At 35.4% G+C, this 23,267-nt stretch overlaps 2 protein-coding genes across 2 annotated transcripts; both read right to left on the bottom strand.

The window, feature by feature from the left end:
* Positions 1-348: 348 nt before the first annotated feature.
* LOC120629895 (T-complex protein 1 subunit theta) lies at positions 349-3,991 on the bottom strand. The gene is made up of 6 exons (XM_039898972.1): positions 3,827-3,991; positions 2,958-3,515; positions 2,120-2,494; positions 1,815-2,041; positions 1,139-1,334; positions 349-955 (listed from the first exon to the last, which is right to left on the bottom strand). The coding sequence occupies exons 1-6, from the start codon at positions 3,884-3,886 to the stop codon at positions 734-736; spliced, it is 1,638 nt and encodes a 545-aa protein (XP_039754906.1). The 5' UTR covers positions 3,887-3,991; the 3' UTR covers positions 349-733.
* Positions 3,992-10,225: 6,234 nt separating this feature from the next.
* Positions 10,226-22,054, bottom strand: LOC120630056 (kelch-like protein 5). Its single transcript, XM_039899186.1, has 10 exons — positions 21,729-22,054; positions 21,023-21,183; positions 20,729-20,931; positions 19,886-20,083; positions 19,309-19,491; positions 18,668-18,820; positions 17,868-18,028; positions 17,260-17,467; positions 11,368-11,557; positions 10,226-10,547 (listed from the first exon to the last, which is right to left on the bottom strand). Exons 1-10 carry the CDS (start codon positions 21,956-21,958, stop codon positions 10,405-10,407), a joined length of 1,830 nt encoding a protein of 609 aa, XP_039755120.1. The 5' UTR covers positions 21,959-22,054; the 3' UTR covers positions 10,226-10,404.
* Between the last annotated feature and the right edge of the window lie 1,213 nt (positions 22,055-23,267).

Below are 23,267 nucleotides of genomic sequence, written 5' to 3'. Positions count from 1 at the left end.
AGGTCACGCCGCATACGTCATGTTTTTTCGTGCGTGCAGCCGGCTCCATTGAATTATAAGACATTGTCTTGTCAAAAATGGAGTTGTCGATTTAATAGTAATTGTTACTTTCGATGATTCAAGTCAAAATCGTCCCTTTTGACTCTTATGCAGAATTTTAAACCGGACATCACACGGCTCTTCTTTGTCTATGCGAAAACTGGCCGCCACGCGCGCTTGCAGTTTTCATTTAGGGCGTGCAGAAAACTCGCGCTCAAGAGAAAAAACAAATTGTTCAAGCTTTTTTCTATAAAAACCGAAGGAAACGTGAACTTCTGGGCAACCGCTAGTTGTAAATAAAACACGTAGTTAATTAAGTAAATTATATTTTAATATAATACTTAGTGTCCACAAAGACAAGCAAGTGGAAACTGAATAAATTATAATATTATTAATATTATAAAGTTATCTAGCTGTATTATAACCAAGCATTCACTCAAGTAACAAGTAATAGCAATTGTTAAAAATTAATGTGTTGCATTTAAAAATAAAATATCTTCTATCATGTTAATTATTCAGTGGGTCATTTGCAAAATTTGTGATTATGATATTGTGGTTATCACAATTGTTGATATTGTCTGAATTAATACCCTCACTCCAGTATGTATTTAGAGCCAACAGTGCGAGTTTCAGCAAACCACCAATCATCATATTGGTGTCACTCTATGATAATTGACCCTCTGTTTAAGTTTTATTACGATTCATCATCACTGCTTGCCTTTGCTTTAGCTTTTGGTCCACCAGCTCTCTTAGCCATAATAATTTGATCAACCTTTAAAATAGTAGTTGCTGCACCCACCGCATACTTAAGGCCCCAGTACTTCAGTACATATAAATCAAGAATACCCTTTTCTTTTACATCAATAACACCGTTGCTTTCTGAATCAATATCAAATCCAGCATACTTGTTGTTTTCCTGTAACATAATTACAAATATAAGAATTTAACATTTGGTTGTGTATTTTGTTCTTTAAATACTTTATCTGTCACTACTCAACTGTAAGAACTGCAAAAAGATGCTTGTTCATTTTTTTATTTTAATAATATACAACTGCTGCAACCCATTGTACGCTTATAAGAAAGAAAAGTTTAAAATTACCCTGTGTGCTTTGTAGATATTGTTGACAACTTCTGTGGCATTCGCTCCAGAGTTCTCGGCTAAAGCTCGTGGAATGCTTTCAAGGGCTACAGCAAACTTACGAACAGCATACTGTTCCAAGCCTGGCAGTGTATCTGCATATTGCAGGAGTTTTTGAGCCAATTCAATTTCAGTTGCACCAGCACCAGCAACAAACCTGAAATAGTTCATTTTTGTAAAATGTAACTCAGAGGCTGAATGCAAATATTGAAAAATTTATACATATCCGCAATGCTGTTGACAAAATGATAGTTTTTTTATAAAACCTCACATTTAAAAAAAATCTTATACTAGTTAGCCCTGGTCTGCAATCTCAACTGATGGTAAGTGATGGTGCAATCTAAAATTGTAGTATATGGTGGTCACTTCAAACCCACCCCAAATTAGTTTCTATATACTACCATACTGGAATGCCAAAACATTTAGCAGCACATTTTTCGAAATATGGTGGTAAGCAGCCACTTTTAAATCTCACACTAGACCAGACAGGAGACAATAAGAGCTTATAGAAGACTCTCCACTAAGCTCATGTACAGTACTTCTTTCTAATACCATTTAATGATATAATACTTTTTTCTGCAATCTACATAATTTGTTATTTTAATTGATCCTTTAGGAAAAGAAAAAATATTTATACCTTCCATCCTTAGCAATTCCTTTGAATGTATTCACACCATCATCAATGGCTCTCTCAATGTCATCCATGTAGTTTTCTGTTGAACCTCTGATAACAATTGTGGAGATGCGAGACTCATTACTCTCCATGTTAAACACAACTACCCTAGTACCTCCAACCTCATCAACTCGGACTGCATCACAGTATCCCAGTTCTTGAGTTGTTGGAGTAGTTAATCTTGGCAGAACCTGGAATACACACAATATTAGAAAAATTATTTGTAGCTGTGACAAAATTGGAATAACAATTCATCAACTTCAACTTACAACACCATTAACAGTTTTAGCAAGACGACGAAGATCAAATTTGGAATTAAGACGAACAGCCATGATACCATACTTGTTGAGGAAATGCAGGGCCATATCACCAAACTTTGCTCCAGCAACAATCACTTTTACTCCAGTGTCCGAAATTTCTTTTATTTGTTTTTCTAGGAGAGATTCCTCACCCTTGCTAAAGTTCAGAAGTTCATCAGCTGACTTTATGAGCACTGTGCCTTTTGTTTCTGTTTGGGTGATATCAACTGGGCAAGAGTAAATAGCAACTTTAGCTTTCATCGCATTTGTAATGTCTCCTTCAACTTCCCTCTTAAAAACCATGCCTGAAAGGACTTCAGATTGTAGTAAACCGGCTCCAAGGATCTATAATAAAACATAGATATTGTAAAGGGTATTCACTAGTTGTTTATGTATGAAACATTACAAACATTCTAACTACAAACTAGGGAGAGCATTTGTATCTTTACACAATGCAAAATCATACAACTAGTGGTTACAAGTTCTGCAATAAGAAATCTTCTTTGGCTAATCTCTTAACATTTGAGCCTTGGCACTGGCCATCTCTCTGGGTTGTAACATTAGCTACATAATTTTTATTTTTCTATTATTATAATAAGTATGAATGAAAGCATCTGTTTGAGGGTTGGTACTTACAGTGAGAAAAAAACATATAAATAATGTCTTAAGGGCAACAAAATTTTTGCTGATATAATGCACAGCATCAAAAAAGGTAGTCAAATTACCCAAACTCATTATTTTTTATGGGTAGCAACTTTTTTCTGTATATGTTTTAAAGAGACTTTATAAAAAGGTATACACAACTTACTTTGCATATTCTGACATTATCTACATTGAATGTGGTTTTATCAGGCAGGATTGCTACAGATGCTCTAGCAACAAGACTGGCTATAAAATCTTCATTTCCATACTGCTTGGACATTATTGATGGTTTAATACCTGTAATAACAGCATCAACATTTTTAGAATCTTTGATTTCATGACAAACTAGTTCAGGGAGTATTTCGAGGCACTTATCAAGTGCCCTTTCATATCCTTCAGCAATTTCACTTGTAGTAACTCCAAGACGTAGAAGCTCATCTGCTGCCTCAAGCAAGGCTCCAGACATCACTATTACAAAATTTGTGCCATCCCCAACTTCTGCATCTTGCATCTGACTAGCCAAGACCATAAGCTTAGCTGCAGGATGTTCAACATCCAGCTCTCTTATTATAGTGCCTGCATCACTTGTCACAAATTGTTTATCAATGTGATTTATAATCATCTTATTCATGCCATTAGGGCCGTATGCCGATCGGACACTTTGTGCAAACTGTTTGCATGCGTTTATATTTCGGTAGACTGCTTCTTCTAAGCCAGAAAACATCTAGAAATACACATCAAGTTAGGATATTGAAGGAACTTTTTACTTTTGAATATAATAAAGGGATACCGGGTCCTTGAACTCCCAATTATTAGTCAGGATGCTTTATAAAAATTGAGTATACTCTAAAACAGAATAAGACGTCCTTATCTTTCCATTTTTGGTTTTAAATAAATATTTTAACATTATTAATGTGATAATGGAACTATTTATAGAAAACTTTTTGTAATAACTGTAATTTTTGCATTTGAAATATCATGCGGACACCATTGCACATGACATAGAAAGATTTGGTTATAATATTTAAAACTCACCCGCGCCCCCTCTTTTAACATTTGTGGAACACCGGGTGCCTTAGGTATGTGAAGAGCCATTTTGGAGGTTTAATTTTTCAAAAATTATGAATAATTCGAACTTAAAATTCACGACGATCTTCACAACTCAAGTTAGCCGAACACCACCAGAAAACCATAGAGCATTTACATCTTACAGATCTATGCCATAGAGTAACCTGAACCACAGATTAGATACTTTAGATACCTACTACAGATAAATTGAAGATTTGTAAACTAAAAGACCTCGAGAACCGAGGGTACTGGATTAAAATAGCAATGAAATGTATTAATTTGTACCTTTTCCTTATGGGCTCAATAGGCTGCCAGAAAGAGACACAAGTACAATGTTCTTTAGTGTAATTACGTAGGTTGTCACAAGGTGCGATGGTGATAGGTGGTTATTAGTAATAGGTGGGAGTCGATTTGGTTTGTTAAATAGAATCTTAAAACGGTAGATCAATTCTGCTGATTACTTTCGGAACATCTAGATCGTCATATCATTTCTCTAATATAAATGTCGTGTGGGAAAATCCACAAAGGCCTGGGTTAAAAAGCGCTCAATCTTTAGATGAAGTGGACTAAGTCATAATTAAGAAAAGAAACTTAACTTTATTTATTATGCATGGTTTATATCGGTAGTTATATTGACGGTAAGCAAGATGCTTTGAAAGATTTCAACTGAATTTAAGAGTGAACCGGTTACGTATATTATTCCATTACTTAAATTTTCTCTTTATCATTTCATCCTTAAGAAACCTGCATCATTCACAATCCATGCCCGGTCCACTACGGGGTACTAGTCTCTTCGAGAAGGGTTAAGGCCGTAGTCTGCCAAGCTGGCCAAGTGCGGATTGGTAGACTTCAGATGCCTTTACGGACAATGAAGACATGTAGGCTTTCTCACGATGTTTTCCTTCACAGTTGAAACTCTTTCCCCCCGAAAGTAAGCCGAGGTCCTAATCTATCTATTATTACTTTTTATCTGCAACACAGAACGTAACTAATATAAGGTTTTGTAATATTTTTTTTATCATTATTTCTTCTTAAGTGGAGATTTAATTTGAGATACTCTACTCATGGCAGGTGATGATGCAGTCTAGGATGGTAGCACAGTAACCTTTTAGGAGTATGGAAGCTATAAGCCATAACCGTTTCTACGCGACATCGTACCGAAATGCTAAATCGCATGGCGGCACATATTTATAGACAGAATAGTAACTAGCCACAGCCTAAGAGCCTTACACCAGGCCAGAAAGAAAACTCGGTAAACATGAATTTGCAAACTGCCCTACCGGGGCTCAAACCCGGGACCACGCACTCGTAAGACTAATTCGCCACGGATTTCGTTTAGCCTTCGTAGTAACCTTCATCACATGTAAACAAACATTATGTGTCAAAATGAAATATTCTTAACGGCTGTTGTAGTTTGACCGGAGGAGCATTTAGCAAATAATTATTAAATTGTTAGTAATGTTATCTAAAGTTACCAATTTTGTCACTGTGAAGTTGGAACTAAAGTAATTTATGGGTCTATGTGGCGTAGAACAGCACAGGACTTCTAACAGGGCATAAAACCTAGCCAAAGTGGAATAAACCTCCTAAAATTACATACAAACATGAGGGTTTAGGGTAGGTAGTGCTTTTGTGCCTATATCAAGTGCGCACAGTAATGAAGTTCTTGTAATGAGGCCCGCTTCAGCGGATGCACTTCGACCCTCCAGGATCTTTTGTGCTCAAAAGTATGCGAAGTAATGAAGTTAAAAATAACCCAAGTGCAAACATAAATAATTTTATTTGAATAATACATGAAATTATTCCTCTAATTATAATCATGTAGGTCATAGCTAAGTACATAAATATCAAGACAATTTGGACCATTAAAATTATTCAGATAGGTATATCTTTTCAGTCTATAGACATATATTTATAGACAAAGTTCACGGTTAATTCGGTAGTTGTAGTTTTGGTAGACATGCAAATAAAATGTTATATTTAACGTGTTTCTAAAGGTAGGTCCAATATGTCTCGTGAAAAGTCACCATCAAAATATTCAACTACAGAATTAAAAGTACATCATTTGACCAATAAGTATTTATTTGCTAAGTGGTTGGTGCACGATTAATAGAGGTGGCTACATATGAAGTGTAATCACAATAAAACCTAAGTACAAAAAGGTTTTAAAAACTTACGATAAACACATCGCCTAGATACAATTTATTTCAATATTTTTGAATATTTATGATTACAAAATACTATCGGGGGAAACAACTTATCAAAACTAGATTTCTAAAACTACATATCATATTTAATCGAATATGTAAATATCTTCTACAATATAATTCGGATTTGATACATTGTTGACACGGTGACCAGAGAAGCAACACTGTAATTATTTAAATTCTTCACAACAATGTTAACAAAATATCATGTTATCGTGTCCGTCAAGTGCACTACTGACCTCTAATTGCCACTGTTCAGAATGCTGTCACTTTTTTTGTATCCAATTGATTGCCGCCATTTTGGCGATGTTAGTGACACGCTGTTAAACGAGTGTCCTAGGAACTAAAATTATTAGAATTACTAAATACATTATAAATATGTTCGAGAGACACTCGTATGTCACATTTGAATTGCAAATGGAGACATTTGAATTGTTATTTCTATTAAGCTAGCCTAGCTATTCCAGTGTGTTGAAATAGAGGTCGGTGGACAAGTCGAAATAGAATTTTTATTCAGAAAATATCTCAGATACAAATCTAAGCTACTAATAGTTATAGTGGATAAGTGGAACGAATTAAGAATACTCTAATTTAAAAATTTTAATATAACAAGTTCAAGACTGTCGTTGTGTAATAAAAATAGTTTCTTATATTACGAATCTATAGCAAACGCGTTTATTACTTAAAACGTCATACCTAGAATTAATTTACAGCTTAAGTGCTTGATACCATCTAGACGCCTAAGCAATCAAAACGTGCGATATAACAACGCAGTTCTCCAGTTTTACATGAACATGCATTAGAAGGCTTAAAGACGATTAAAGAGACATGAGCTTTGGTTTTTGATTATTTTATTACGAAGAATCCTGATTGCAAAAGTAGCAGGTTTAAATGGCTACACCCTATCAACAACGTAGGAAGTAGGACCTGGATTTTTAAGTTTTCTATTTAGTAAACATTTTATTTACTAAAAAGTAAGCTGATATTGCAGGTTCCACATAATTGATAGCGAGTGGTGGAATGCGTTACCTGAGCATATACTGGCAGCGAAAAAAGCTCATGTTTCTGTGTTTCTATTGAAATATTCAGTGCCAATTTTTGTTTGGGTTAATAAAAACAATAGTCCTGATTGGTTGGCACTACCATTATCGGTTAAAAATACTCTTAAAAAGAGAATCATAAATGTACCCAACACCTTCGATCAATAATCTATAGAAATGCTGTCACATATAAAATCTTGCAGAAATTTTTTGTATATAATTGTAGTTATTTATTTGTTGTATTAAAAAAACCAAATATAAGTCTAAAAACTGTCTTAAGATGTATACACACGGATTTCTCAGTAGTAAACTAAACTAGTGTTTTAAATTATATATGTATTTGTATCTTTACATTTTGGTATTTATGTATATCTATCAACACTCTTGGCACTATCCCGTTCTCTTGCTGTAAGTCCTATCTACAAAGGTTGCCTGTAAGAGATTGCTTGCAGCAATAAGGCCGCGTTTGCATGTCTACATTGTGTACTGTATACTCCTTACTGTTTCTTTTCCTGTATGTTATACGTGCAATTAAGTGTTTCTTCTTCTTCTTCTTCTAGTGAAATAATTCGTAGGTGAGAACTATGAACTCGGATCACTTGTTCTACACATAATGATTTTGACAACTGAAACAACAGGATCTTGTATATTATTGATCGAAGCCAATAACATTATTAGTGCAACTATGCCAATCACAACTTTTGAAAATTGTAAACTATGTAAAGTATATAAATACAATTTTGTTTCATAGCACTGCTCATTACAAACAATCATATTATTCTAGCGTTTTCTATCACTAACATCACAGGAAACTCCCGAAAAAGTTTTATCTCATTCTTAAGTAATTTTAATAATACTGTCTGAAGTTGACCTAAAAAAATATTTGCGATTTGTGAGCCTCTTAATTTAACATCACATATTTTTGGAATTGACAGATGCTTAGGAAAACATAAAATGCCCTTCTTTCCTCAAGCAAAGATATTTTAATTAGTCAAAATAATATTGAGATCTATATAAGATTAATAATTGATAAAATGACCGGATAAGTAACTGCGCATTAAATAAAGAAAAAAGATTTTTTTTTGGAAACTAAAATTGATAGTTTTGGTTTAGCAAATTGAGAGAAAATTCAAAGTACACTCAAAACTTTTTAGCCGCCGTGAAGTGAGCTTGCGCGAAGTTCAGGGCGGCCAAAAAGATTGCATACTTTAGGACGATTAATCAAATACCTTTTTTGATAACGTAATTGCTTAAATATAATAATAAAAAGTAAACAGTCTTTTAAATAGTCCATATTTTTAAAAGCATTAAAGGTAAACAAATAAAAAAGAAAATAATAAAAGAAAAGAACAGCTTGATTTATAAAAGAGTGTGAGATCAATAGTAGCTCATGGAAATTTAAAAGCACTCTGTAAATTATAATTTGCATACATAACGTAATATTTGATATGGTGTTAAATGTCAATGCATATAAAACATCATTACAAAAATAGTCCAGAAATCTAAATAAATCATAATATCGTTTCTTCACTTTATTTCAAATAAGGAATGCAATGCTAAACTTTGCACACCATCAGTTTTAAGTTTTTTTATAAGCATTTAACTATTTCACGTCTAATAAGTTTGATTATATTCCTAGTAACTGTGGTAAATACAATGTATTCTAAAACCCTATTTATTATATTTAAACCACAAAAAGTAGTACCTAAACCTTTTAAGTAAAGTAATTGTAAGTTCTATAAAACTACGGGCTATATTATTTTAATTAAGTTATATTTTCCGATGCAAGCACAATCAGTCATCTGTGTGATGACTTAGACATCGAATTAAGGACGGTGCTTAAATCTACATTTATACACTTGATAAAAAGTTTTTAACTAACTATATAGGCAGGGCTAGCACGGGCAGGAGATAAAAATTATATCCCCCGATAATGTCCCAATGGATATAATTAACGTGTTCACTTGCTACAGCACGAAAACATGGAGTAGGAGAAGTTTACCCCCGTTTATACACATATAATATTTGGATATTATTTCCCCGTGTCAGTCACACAGCGTTAGTTCTCTGAGTTTTGATAAAGTTGTGGGAGAAGATAATTTTGTATCCTTTCCCGGGGATATATCTCCTGGCCATGCTAGCCGTGCTAGATGCGTAATATTGATTTCAATTAAACAAAGTCTTATGGGGCTGTGATGTAGACGTATTAAAATGTATTTATTGCTTTATCTTCTTTATAATTGCAACGTAATGAGTTTGATAGAATACTTTAAGCACCGGGTTGATTCGCTTAAGATTTAGCACAGTTATCGATACTAATAATAAAGTTGAAGATTATTTTAGTTTTAACATGCGACTTGAACTATGGAACTACAAGTGGATTTGAAAAATATTTCACGCCTTGATTAGCACAATTTTATAAGTAACACGTTGATTAACATCATGGCAATTAGGAGCCGCGCAAAGGAAGTAATAGCGCGGGTGGGAGACGTGAAGTGATGTCTTATGGATGTAGACTTTAAGGTTAAAAGTGAGTTTAGTCATTTTATAAGAAGATGAACGGCTGGGTATTATTTATCACTAGCTTCAGTCCGGTCATATTAGTTTGTAGGGACATATGCATAGCGCAACACGACTCGCTCCGCCGACCGATTATTTTGAAAGGTTTTTTTTTATTTTTACAAGAGAGTTGCAATCGGTACACGGCGCTGTACGCACAGCGAACACGTAGATTAAATAGAGTTACGACAAGGGAAGTGACTTCTTTCTTACCCTTTACCCGAGCACTAAAATTTTATGCGAAGTGCATTTGGTACCTGTGCTAGCAGAAGTATAAAGCAGGAAGATGACATAAAATAGAAGTCTCCTTTACAAGTTATATTTTTTTTTGCACTTGGTACCTGTACCCGTAGTGCAATGCATGAAGACAGTGGCGTGCATAGAGGGTATGCAGATTATATAAAATTAAGAAAATCTCCAGTACGAGTTATAAAAAACCTAAGTTATAAAAAGCCGACCCTTTTATTAAGTATTAATAACTTGTATTGGAGATTTTCATCATTTTGTATCATCTGCATACTCTGTGCATACTTTCTACGCACGCCACTGCATGAAGATGACATAAAATGGAAAAAACCTTAAAGGAAGTTTTAAGGTAGGCAGTGCTTTTGCGCACATAATATGAAGCGTACGATGTACCGGGTACGCGACGGCAGGCGGTGGTGAAGCGAGTAGGTGTCTCATGCGGCAGGAAGAGGTCTCAGACTCGTATGTAGATGACGAGCTGGTGCACCGCGTATCAGAACAGGTTTCGCGGCGGTGGCACGGACACGACTGCCGCGCCCGCGCGTCCCGTGCTAAGCGGAGCAAGCTTGCGCCACGTGTTGCTCTCCGAGTCGTACACCTCCACCACGCACAGATACTGCACGCCGTCGTACCCGCCTGCAGGTGCAATGCAAACTTAACAACCTATCACCATCCAATCCATCCAGTGAGAACTCCAAGTAGCACGGTAACGCTAAATTAAAAATTACCCTTATACAAATTTGCATATAAAATTTGCCTGGTTCAGTTAGGATCTACATAATTCTGAATCATCTATTTCATAAACGCAAGCAAGTAAATATAATTGAATTGAATGGAACTCAAACTAACCAAAGATTGCCTTAGTATTTGTTTGGTTCCTATAACTGTTAAACAATGCGTAATTTATTGCACTTGTTTTTATGTGTCTTTATTGCCTGGTTCTGTTAGGATCTACATAATTCTGAAACATCTATTTCATAAACGCAAGCAAGTAAATATAATTGAATTGAATGGAACTCAAACTAACCAAAGATTGCCTTAGTATTTGTTTGGTTCCTATAACTGTTAAACAATTCGTCATTTATTGCACTTATTCTTTTGTGTGCAATAAAGCATTATTTTCATTATCCTCACTCTGTTAAGATCTTGACGTGACCGGAGTAAAATGAGAAGGCTTTAAGGTCGAAATTACGAATATGGTTATCGCCATCATCACACTACCGTGTAATTCTCATGTAATATACGCATCAAAGGGCCTACTTGAATAAACTTGAAGTTGTTCATTGACTTTGAAGTTCACCACGCTGGATCAGTGCGGAGTTATACTTTGTGCAGCATAGGAATTTGCTATATTTATACACTATAATAATCCCGGCGCAGTCTTAAAATGTCTCTGTAGATTTGCAACCGTGGTAATTTTTTTTTTTAAATTTTATTTCTTTATAATGTGACTCACCAACGGCCACGATCCTGTCGCCCAAAAGGCAGGAGCCGATGGCGTCGCGGCCGTAGGACAGGCGCGCCAGCAGCACCCACGAGTCGTTGGCGGGGTCGTACCGCTCCACGCAGGCCAGGCGTCCACCCACCGTGTTGGCCGGAGCCTCGTGCCCGCCCAGCGCATACAGGTACCCGTTCGCCGCACACACCTAGCACACATATTTTTTTTGATCCTTCTTCTAAATCCTAGACCTTCTCCCATCTACTTAGGGCCGACCTTTCTTGTCCGCATTCTCGACTCAGCACGGCTATGTGCTTTTTTATTAATTAGCTTTTTGAGGCTTTTTTTCACATTCGTCAAGAAACAGGGCTAGCACAAGCAGGAAACAAAAATTATATCCCCTGACAAGTGATATAATTAACGTGTCCACGTGCTAAAGCACGGGATCACGGAATAGGATAAGTTCATTCCCGTTTATTATTACACAATATTGTAATAATAAGAAATAATATCCAAATCAATGTGATTTCTATAATTTTTATTAGTGTTTTTACCTACACTTGGAGGATTTATCAATTTTGTAAATTTAAAATGCATATGAAAAAAAAACCGGCAATCGTTTCCGAAAATTTTTATATGCATTTTCAATTTATAAAATCTGGATTTGGATATTTTTTTATCCTTTCCCCGGGGATATAATTGTCTCCTGCCCATGCTAGCCGTGCAGGTGGTCTTCCACACGTTCGCTTCGTCGTTGGCAAGTCTACATAGGCGTGGCGTCGCGCCACACATAGTGACGCCACGGCTCATGTGATGTACAAAGCAGAATATGCACGTGTTAGGAAATAGGGAATTATAGCACTTTATCTATGATAAACCCGATGATTATATTAAATATATCAACAAATCATAGTTTGTATACTCATTGATAGTGTATTGAAAATAGAATAATGGCCTTTAGTAGACTGTCAAAGAAAAATATAGGATCTATGGCGGGAGACGCGAGTTTGACAAGTTAGATTGGCGGCAAAAGAAAAGTGAGGACGGATTTAAATTAATGAATTGAGAATAGAAGATTAAGTAAAGTATTGTGGATAGAACGTTACAAATTGGGAATAGATGATTTATAATGGAAACGACATACTTAACGAAATATTGTTGTGGCAAAACAAGAGTCGTATATACTGGTGATGGAGTTGAGATAAGTTGTTAAAAGTTGTTGGTACTATGGTTGTACCTGATGTAGCATCAGATAAGTATATCTCTTATATCCTTTGGGTTATTCAGGTATCATATATGGAGCCCTAGCATTATTTCATACAGATAGCTTATGTAGCATACGTTGCTCTATACAAACAATTGGTTTCAAAAGTCCTGATGTTATTAGTGATAATAGTAGTTATGTTTGACCTGTCTTATATGTTTTGTATCAAAGGGCCTAGCGTTATAACATATGATAATGTTGTAATTGTGTTTATAAGTCTTGTTTTAATTGATTGAATAAAAGAGCAACGGTAGAGTTTCTTGCCAGTGGTCTTCTCTGCCGAAGACAGCATTCCGAACTGGTAGTAGAGTCATTTGAAGGTAATAAGTAATATGAATTATAGAGAAGCCTAATATACAGTATTAGAGTCAGTCTAGTTGTTTTATTTCACCCCTTGGGAAGTCAGGTTTATAGAGTACAGACCCACAACACTGCTCTAAAGCAGGTTGGTGGGCTTTAATGATGTCTTTTATAAAATTAATACTTTAATATGAGAAACTAGGTATTTAGCTTCAATAATACTGTTAATTAATGAAAGATCTAAGTGCCATCCTGAACATTGTTGGTATTGAAAGGAATATCTGAATACCTGGTCCTTCCAATCTTTATATATTTTTAGCATCAGAAGTGGGATCCTATTCATGTCCAATTTATGCCTTTCTCTAATGCAGATTTACTTTTTTTAGAACCATCCCGTCAAATGTGGACATAGTAAAGAGTTTGATGTTTTTAATGATGCCTCAACTTTTTGCTGCTATGTGCTGAAACAGAAACACTCTGGAGACAAAGCACCATGCTTGTTGAAATTCTATATAAGGATATGTGGTCCGGAGAACCAATTGATGTGATATTTTTATTTTTTATTTTTGTTGTTTCTACTTTGCAAAGATAGTACTTATTATTTAAAACTGGCCTAGTGGCTCTTTTTTACTTGGAGTCAAAAATAGATTTGATTTATATTTCTTTTGTTTGTTATAAACCAACTAGTCAAGTTAGCCAAACAGAATGTGTGATAAGTTTGATTAATTTGAATTATCAAGTTTTATTTAATTAATCAGGTTAGCCAAATGGAATTTGTGGTAAGTTTTATTTTATTAGACTGTCCAGGTTAAAATAATTTAACTGGTCAGGTTAGCCGAACGGAATGTGTAATAGATTTTTCTTTTGATTCTTATTTATTACATACAAGATTTCAAGTTTATATTGAGCAACTAGTCAGGTTAGCCGAGCTGTTAACTTTTATTTAGGAACTTTTCTATGTACTTCGAGATCGAAGTACTTGTCAGGAAAGCCGAGATAGGAGAGATTGTGTAAATTATTCAGAACATATAAAAGAATACACATAAAACAAAACAAACAAAAAAAAAAAAAAATTTTGTTGGTAGAATAGAATAGAATATGATTATGTGTCAGAACAATACATATAGGGAAAATTACTACTGAATAGCTAAATGAAATAGTTAAGTTTCTATGTTGGGTTGTGTGAAGAAAAGAATTAGGAGTCAGCTTAAATGTTGTGGGTTAGGTTAGGTCAGTGATCTTTCAGTATGATGTTGAGAGAAGTTTTTAAAAATGATATAAATAAAATACAATTATAAACTAAATTAATGTTGCTGCTGCAAAGGAAAATATATTAGTTGCATTATAAATAATTAGATTATACTTAGGTTAACAGTTGTTTAAATTATCAAATTTTATGTGAAATTTTAAGAGTCCTTGCATGATAAATGATTCTGTTAAACAGATGGTTTAATTGATGTTTAGATTGAAATAAAACATTGAATAATAGAAATAACAATTGAACAAACATTGAATATACTTTGGCTTTTATGATGAGATGATAAAAAAAAAAAGATGTAAACTAATAGAAATAATTCCATCTTAGCGTTTTTATATTAATTTATTTATATTTATCTTATATATTACTTGACTTGACAGTGGAAAAAATATGAATATCACCAGTGGGTGATGATGTTATTGATATCACTTGAGAGTGATGATGATGTGGATATCACCAGTGGGTGATGATGTTATTGATATCACTTGAGAGTGATGATGTTGTTGATATCACCAGTGGGTGATGATGTTATTGATATCACTTGAGAGTGATGATGTTGTTGATATCACCAGTGGGTGTTGGTGTTTTGGTATATATTGGTTTGACTATTAGACTGTACCGATTGCATCTGTGACTAAACGAGACTAACAATGTTAATGACAGAATTGATGGGAAATACAATTACCTATGTGGATATTTTGATAAAGTTGGACTAGAGGCAAAAGGATAAATTGTTTGAGATTTATATTGAGATGGAAATATTTGGATTGTGATTGTACATGTTAAAATGTACAAGATAAATGAAAATGAGTATTTTTGATTTACATTGTTGAAAATTAATCATTTTACTTTATTAGAAGTATTATATTGTTGTAATATGTTAAATGGTGTGGAATTTTAATGAAAATTTTTTTTGGTCTCTTTCACTTTAATTATAAAATGTTTTGATTATGCCTATCTTTTGATATAATATTGTTTACAGTGTATTGATAAAAGTGTATACAGAATGTAACTGATTTGATGATATTTGTGCTTATATACCATTTAAACTAACGTTATAGAGGTGTACATAAGATTATGTACTTGTTAGGATATTCTATGTACCTAAGGACTTATGATACAAAACATATACCTAAAAAAGAATAACCCTATGTACTTCGAGAACGAAGTACTTGTCAGAATGGCCGTGTTAGGAAATAGGGAATTATAGCACTTTATCTATGATAAACCCGATGATTATATTAAATATATCAACAAATCATAGTTTGTATACTCATTGATAGTGTATTGAAAATAGAATAATGGCCTTTAGTAGACTGTCAAAGAAAAATATAGGATCTATGGCGGGAGACGCGAGTTTGACAAGTTAGATTGGCGGCAAAAGAAAAGTGAGGACGGATTTAAATTAATGAATTGAGAATAGAAGATTAAGTAAAGTATTGTGGATAGAACGTTACAAATTGGGAATAGATGATTTATAATGGAAACGACATACTTAACGAAATATTGTTGTGGCAAAACAAGAGTCGTATATACTGGTGATGGAGTTGAGATAAGTTGTTAAAAGTTGTTGGTACTATGGTTGTACCTGATGTAGCATCAGATAAGTATATCTCTTATATCCTTTGGGTTATTCAGGTATCATATATGGAGCCCTAGCATTATTTCATACAGATAGCTTATGTAGCATACGTTGCTCTATACAAACAATTGGTTTCAAAAGTCCTGATGTTATTAGTGATAATAGTAGTTATGTTTGACCTGTCTTATATGTTTTGTATCAAAGGGCCTAGCGTTATAACATATGATAATGTTGTAATTGTGTTTATAAGTCTTGTTTTAATTGATTGAATAAAAGAGCAACGGTAGAGTTTCTTGCCAGTGGTCTTCTCTGCCGAAGACAGCATTCCGAACTGGTAGTAGAGTCATTTGAAGGTAATAAGTAATATGAATTATAGAGAAGCCTAATATACAGTATTAGAGTCAGTCTAGTTGTTTTATTTCACCCCTTGGGAAGTCAGGTTTATAGAGTACAGACCCACAACACTGCTCTAAAGCAGGTTGGTGGGCTTTAATGATGTCTTTTATAAAATTAATACTTTAATATGAGAAACTAGGTATTTAGCTTCAATAATACTGTTAATTAATGAAAGATCTAAGTGCCATCCTGAACATTGTTGGTATTGAAAGGAATATCTGAATACCTGGTCCTTCCAATCTTTATATATTTTTAGCACACGCATATAGTAATGAGCACGCAGTTGGTTCAATGATTGGTGGAACACATCATGGCACTCGATGGAGTGCCCAGTGGATGGAGGCACGCGCCTACCAGCTGCGTAGCATCACCTACATAAAGTGACACCATGGCTTATGTGCTGTACAAAGTAGAATATTCTGACGCCGACGCCGGCGAGTCGTCCTGTCTTGGACACGCAGTTTATCCAGTGGTTGGTGGCTGGGTCGTTGCACTCAGGCACGGCTAACCCACGGCGTACAGCCACCCACATGTAGTAACACTCAAGCCGCCGCGTCGTCTTGTCATGGACGCACAGTTGGTCCAATGGTTGGTGGCGGGGTCGTAGCACTCGACGGAGCGCAGGCACGGCTTACCCACGGCGTACAATCGCAGGTATATATATGGGTGACTGTACGCCGTGGGTGGTAACGCTATGGCTCATGTGCTATACAAAGTAGAATATACTAACACAAACGCCGGCGCGTCGTCTTGTCTTGGGCCTGCAGTTAGGGCAGTAGATGTTGGCGAGATCGTAGCACTCGACGGAGCGCAGGCACGGCTTACCCACGGCGTACAATCGCAGGTATATATATGGGTGACTGTTCGCCGTGGGTGGTAACGCTATGGCTCATGTGCTATACAAAGTAGAATATACTAACACAAACGCCGGCGCGTCGTCTTGTCTTGGGCCTGCAGTTAGGGCAGTAGATGTTGGCGAGATCGTAGCACTCGACGGAGCGCAGGCACGGCTTACCCACGGCGTACAATCGCAGGTATATATATTGGTGACTGTACGCCGTTGGTGGTAACGCTATGGCACATGTGCTGTACAAAGTAGAATATACTAACGCTGACGCCACCGCGTCGTCTTGTCATGGGCGCACAGTTGGTCCAATGGTTGGTGGCGGGGTCGTAGCACTCGACGGAGCGCAGGCAAGCGCCACCGTCGCGTCCACCCACGGCGTACAGTCGTCCGCGTAGTGAGGCCACGCCGCACGTGCTCCGAGCGCCTGCCATTGGTGAAACGATCGTCCAAGTCCGCGAACACGCATCCCATCTAAAAAAAAAGATTGATTTCTAAGTTCATCTTTAAGGTCCAAATTCCACTACACTACACCACAGTAGTATCTCTAATCGGTTTCTAAGTGACATCGTACTGGAAGGCAAAATCGCTTGGCGGCACGTGTTTGTCGCTAGGGTGGTAACTAGCTACGTCCGAAGCCACCAATCAGACTAGACCAGAGAAATTATAAATTCCCAAATCGCCAATCAAACTTTAAACCACAGCGCCCACGCGTCGGAATAAATTACTTGTCAATATTATTTATGACTCATTTCTAGTTATATGGTTAGTGATAAATATATTATTGACAATAAAACTAGAAATTAGAATTATATACCTGCTTGACAACATTTATGAAATACTTTAATGTTAAAATGGATGTTTTATGAAATACCTTTCAACAGAATTGAGATAGATCCACCCGTCGTGGCCTCCCACGGCGTAGATGGGGGAATTGGCTCCGGCACCCAGCACGGCGACGCCCAGCCCGTGTCGGTGAGTGTTCATGGGCGCGAGAGTGCTCCAACTCAGGGATGTGAGATCAAAACACTCCACCTAAGATTTAGGTTCACAGATATCTATAGGTACTGTGGCGGACTCCACATTACCTAACAATAGGTTGAGCCCATCGCTATAGCTCCCGTGCATTAAGAAGATCTTCCTCCGAGGTTCGCGCACGGGGACCCAGGTCCATTTATCTTTGGAAGTTGTATATATTATGGTAATGAGTATTAAAAACTTCGTTAGCGCGATTCAAAATCTTTCTGGCGCCATCTAGATAGGTAATGTGGAGACTGCCAGATGTACTATAATAGCATCGGATTGGATGTTCAGTTATACTTATAACATGAAAATTGGTATTAGATTGAAAATAAAAATGGACTCAGCATTTTAAAAATTCCACTGGGTAAGATAGGTAAGGAAAGTTTATTAGTTAGAAATCATTATAATCAGAATATAAGTCAGATTTACAAAAACTTCATAGTATATCGTAGCAAAATTTTTGAGAAAGGTTCGAAAAAGGCTGTTTAAATCACGCGAATGACTCGATCCGTTAGATCGGGTTGGTTGTGTAGAATAGCGAAGAAAGTTCTTATACGAAAATTATCGAAAATGATAATTGCAAGTCTTTCTTTTACATGAACTTTTATTTAACCGTACCCAATTTTATAGACTTCAGTAGATCTTTTTTACCGTATTTAAAGTTTTCAGTCCATCTCTGCCACCAACAACAATTAGTTTATTTTGCATCACCGCAACTCCAAACTGCAATCTTCTAGCACCCATTCTCATAAATGGAGTCCATGAATTTGTTCGAGGATCATACATTTCCATGTTGCTGGCTCCCTAAAAATTATAATGAGCTGTAATCATCATCATTAGTCTCCTTATCTTTAGTCCATAGTCCACCATGTGGCCAAGTTCTTATTGGTAGATTTTACAAACCTTTAAAAACATTATGGAGAACATTAAGGCGTACAGGTTTCTTCGCAATGTTTTCCTTTACGATTAAAGCAAGTGTTAACAGACATAAAACTTTAGAAGTTAGAGGTGCATGCCGGCCCCACTACCTATCTTTGGGCCTAGTTCATGCCGGGCCCATGAACTAGGCCCAAAGATAGGGAGGCTGTAGTCATTAATCACTACTAATAAACTGTAAATAACTGTTTGCCCACTTGCATCGAAGTAACATGCTCAGTATATGCTCTTAAACCATCCCATAACAGAGAGCCTATGCAGCGCAGCAGTAGGATAAAGATGCTATAATATTTTTGCCAAACAAAAATGACATGGCTTGAGTAACCAATTAGCAATAGAGGAAATATACAAATTACCTTGTAACCATCCATGCCCCCAATAGCCAGAAGTCGTCCAATAGTTGAGGTCCGAGGCCTAGTCCTGTGTGAAAACAAAAGGGACCTCCTTTCTGGTAATAGGTGCCACTTCACAGCTTCCATTATAAGTGGCTGGCACTCCGGAATATCACAGCATACTTGTTCTACTTTATCTATCAAATACTGGAAATAAATATTAGACAAGCTTTAATATCCAGAAGTAACATAAGCTACATATTTCATATAAATCTGTCTGTTTGTTCCCACTAATCTCCAGAACAGCTCCATCAACAAAACCAGTCAATCCAGACAGATGATAATGTTTTGAGATCCAGTTATAAATAAACAAAATCTGATTCAATTAGCTTAATATATTATAAGGTATAATATTAGTACATAAAAAATGAAAGGCTATAACATCACTCTTCCACCCAACCGTCAGAGCAAAATAACGAAACGGGCGGGCGATGTGACGCGGAGTACAGTTTGTATGGGAAAATTATTTAGAAAATGTACAACAAAAGAGACAGTCTTAAATATATTCCTCCAAGCAATGAAAATTAATTGTGCTCATTACCTCTGATGAGAGAAGAGGCAGTTTAACCAACTTAAGCAACTCGGACAAATTCTTATCCCTATTTGCATTGTCATGCTTCACCCATGTCATAAGACTTTCAAACACAGTTTCTTCAGTCTCTACATTGAGATCATCTGATTTGAGCAACTCTGACATCTGTTCTGTTTGTAAAGACAGGAACTCTTGGTGTTTAACAACCTACAATAATAAGTGAAGCTGTAATTATAACACACACATACACACACAGAAGTATGGCCTTATTTCTGAGACAAAGAACTTTAAGGCATGCAGGTTTCCTCACAATATTTTTCGTCTACACTAGTTAAAGCTAGTCTTATTTGGAATTAAAATGCATAAAACTCTGAAATGTCAAATGTGCTGAGGATCAAACTTTGTCACCTAAAAAGGAGTAATTGCCCTTTTACTCAAATTTAATTACAAATTAAATATTTATAATGTAAATTATTTTTCTTGTGACTGTAAGGAATGTATACTAGAATATATACTATCAAGGTAAACAATGTGGATTAAAGAATGTAGTTTGAATGAGTATGTAAACAAGGAAGTACATTCTTTTACAATGAGAAGTAAAATAAAGTCATGGGAAGTCATATTATGGGTAATTTCTTAACAAAACATTAAGAAACATTTTTTTTTCAATGGCAAGGACTGTCTTGACTGCAATCACACTTGATGGTGAGTGACAATGCAGTTCAATGCAGAATTAAAGTTGGATGGCAAAATACAACAAAAAAATGTTTAATGGTTGTAATTTGCTATCTATGGCCATCTGAATATTTAATTAGATTAACAAAATATATAGTAATAAAAATATTTCCTGACCTGCATAAAATGTTGCTGGATATAATCCACAGCACTTTTGTGCAAACTCATACAAGACTGTTGTTCAGCAAACAAAGCTATTCCTAAACAATTGCATGGATCCAACTGTTTCTCTAGAAAATCGCAACAAGCTTTTGTAACTGAATGCAATTGGAGCAAGCTGGCTGTTGAGAGTAGGATCTCTACTGTATCTTCACTTAGCTCTGAAAGTTAAATAAGAAATTTGGTGATACTGAACTGAAACATGAAAACACAAAGAAACAAAGAAATGTATTTATATCAATGTTCACATACCTATAATGCCTGTATAGCAATACTGAACAAGTGATCTAAGTGTTTGTGAGTCAACCCTCTCTAGAGTTATTTCTGATGACTGAGCTTCCCTTAGGGAGCCTGTAAACATGGCCGCAAAGTACTCACTGCAAGATGCTAAAACAACTTTGTGTGCTGGAATCCTGTCACAATATGAATTTGTTAGAATTTGCAATCCTAAATATAAGTAATATTATGAATGCTAAAGTTATTACTTTAATCTCCTTTAAGTCCTAGCAACCAAACAACTTGTTTTTAGCATAGTTATGAAAGGACAGGGAGTAACATAGGCTAACATTTATACCAGGAAAACAAATGGTTCCCACAGGATTTGTAAAAACCATAATAAACACAGACAAAGAACTTGGGAAAAACTAGAAAAAATATAAGGCAAAATGAATGTAAAAATGCACAAAACCGGATCAGACAGATTAATTTTGTTAAAATTTTGTTTTTGTTCCAAGCAATACCGTATTTTATATCTTTAAAAAATTACTTTTATTGACCCTCTCGAACTATTTCGTGCTGATTTAAATTTTGTTTATTATATTGTGTCCAGTGTTCATATAAATAAACTAACATCTCACTGGCATTAAAATACAATCATATCCATAGGTCTGTGAAATGAAAACAAAGAGTTCCAAGAAAATTTTGTTGCTTTAGCGGAAACAATTGATTCGTTTCTTACCTGCATCCGCCGGCAATTAATGTAACATCGCAAAGTTTTTGTGATTGGTAATATCCGTAAATATTTTTCATAGTACTTTCAGAATGCCCCTTATTAAAGTGGTATTCATCTGGATTAGATCCACTTGAAAGGCTTAGTTGGCTCAACTCTCGAGGCAGTCCTTCGTCAATAGAATTAGTCGATACATTGTCTTTAGCTGCCTCCGGCTTTTGAGATTCACAGTTTGACATTTTAATGGAATAATATTTGTTTTCAGACTCATAAATTAACCAACAAACGACATTTAGAAGGCAACAATTTTAAACAAATAACAATGGACTGGTAAATTGAAAACAATAAACAGACTGAAAACAAAGACAATAAGACACAGATGAATACTATTAATAGATATCAGAGATGTAAAAATACGGCCACACAGAAATCCTTGTATCAAATTCGCTGACAACTGGTATTAAAAAGTAAAAAAACGGAAAATTCTACTTTAACCGGACACGGTACTGCCCTTCGGCAGAGATTATTTTTTTTATAAATACATGGTATTGAAAATGTAAATTATTCTTCACGAAGGTTAAAGAAATTCAGACAAGAAATAATTATTTATTGGTGATGATTAGAATTTTTGAAGTGATAATTTTTTATGGGAGGGTAAACCACTTTCTCTCACGCATATGGCAGTGGTAGGCAGTTTCCTCCTCTCTCTCTCTAACTTACAGGTCAAAAGACGTATTGTATGTTACTTCTAAAGGATTAAATAATGATTATAGCTAATATATTATATACACAAAAATATAAATTTGGTATATATACATACTCTAATGTATATAATATTCAAAATTGTAACTTAAAGAAAATTTATTTTATAATCAATAAAAGAATTTATTATAAAATAACCTGTCCTAACAACCCTTACATATTCAAGTAATAACGTAAACATTTCTTAAGTTAATTTCCATATTTAATATTTCAACTTAGATTAGTTTAAGAACACTTGGCGTCTCGGGACGCCCGTCAGAAGAGACAACTTAAAGTACCGAATCTAAGTTTTATGTAACTAGAAAATAGTGAAGTCAGTTAATACTCAGACATATAACCATTTCAACATAACTTGACGCGCGAGGTATTGGTAGTGGTGATTGGTAGCGACTCGTGGCATTGATCTCTCTAGTTATTCCTCTAACCGCCATCCGCTATAATGTTTTTGGTATTACCTATCGTTTGATTCGATATCCTTTTAATTTTGAAAAAAAATAATTTTCGCGCAGTTAGAAAATTGGCGTTAACTCCCGTGCCGTCGAGCATTGCTATTAGAACTTGTGATAATATTTGTTAAAACCCACCAACTCGCTTTGGAGCAGCGTGGTCGGTTTATACACAAGACGTCACTTCTATGTGAGAGGAGGCCTTTGCCCAGCATTGGAACGTTGATAGGATGCGGATAATGATGATGATTACAAATTGTACACGAACGAAGTTTTGCGAAATTTGTTTGCAATGATGCTGGCTGGCTTCATTAAAAATTTAATAAAAGGTATATTTTCG

This window comes from Pararge aegeria, chromosome 15 (genome assembly GCF_905163445.1).
Source record: "Pararge aegeria chromosome 15, ilParAegt1.1, whole genome shotgun sequence".
Lineage (NCBI taxonomy): Eukaryota > Metazoa > Arthropoda > Insecta > Lepidoptera > Nymphalidae > Pararge > Pararge aegeria.
This window is presented reverse-complemented; position numbering and strand designations above follow the sequence as displayed.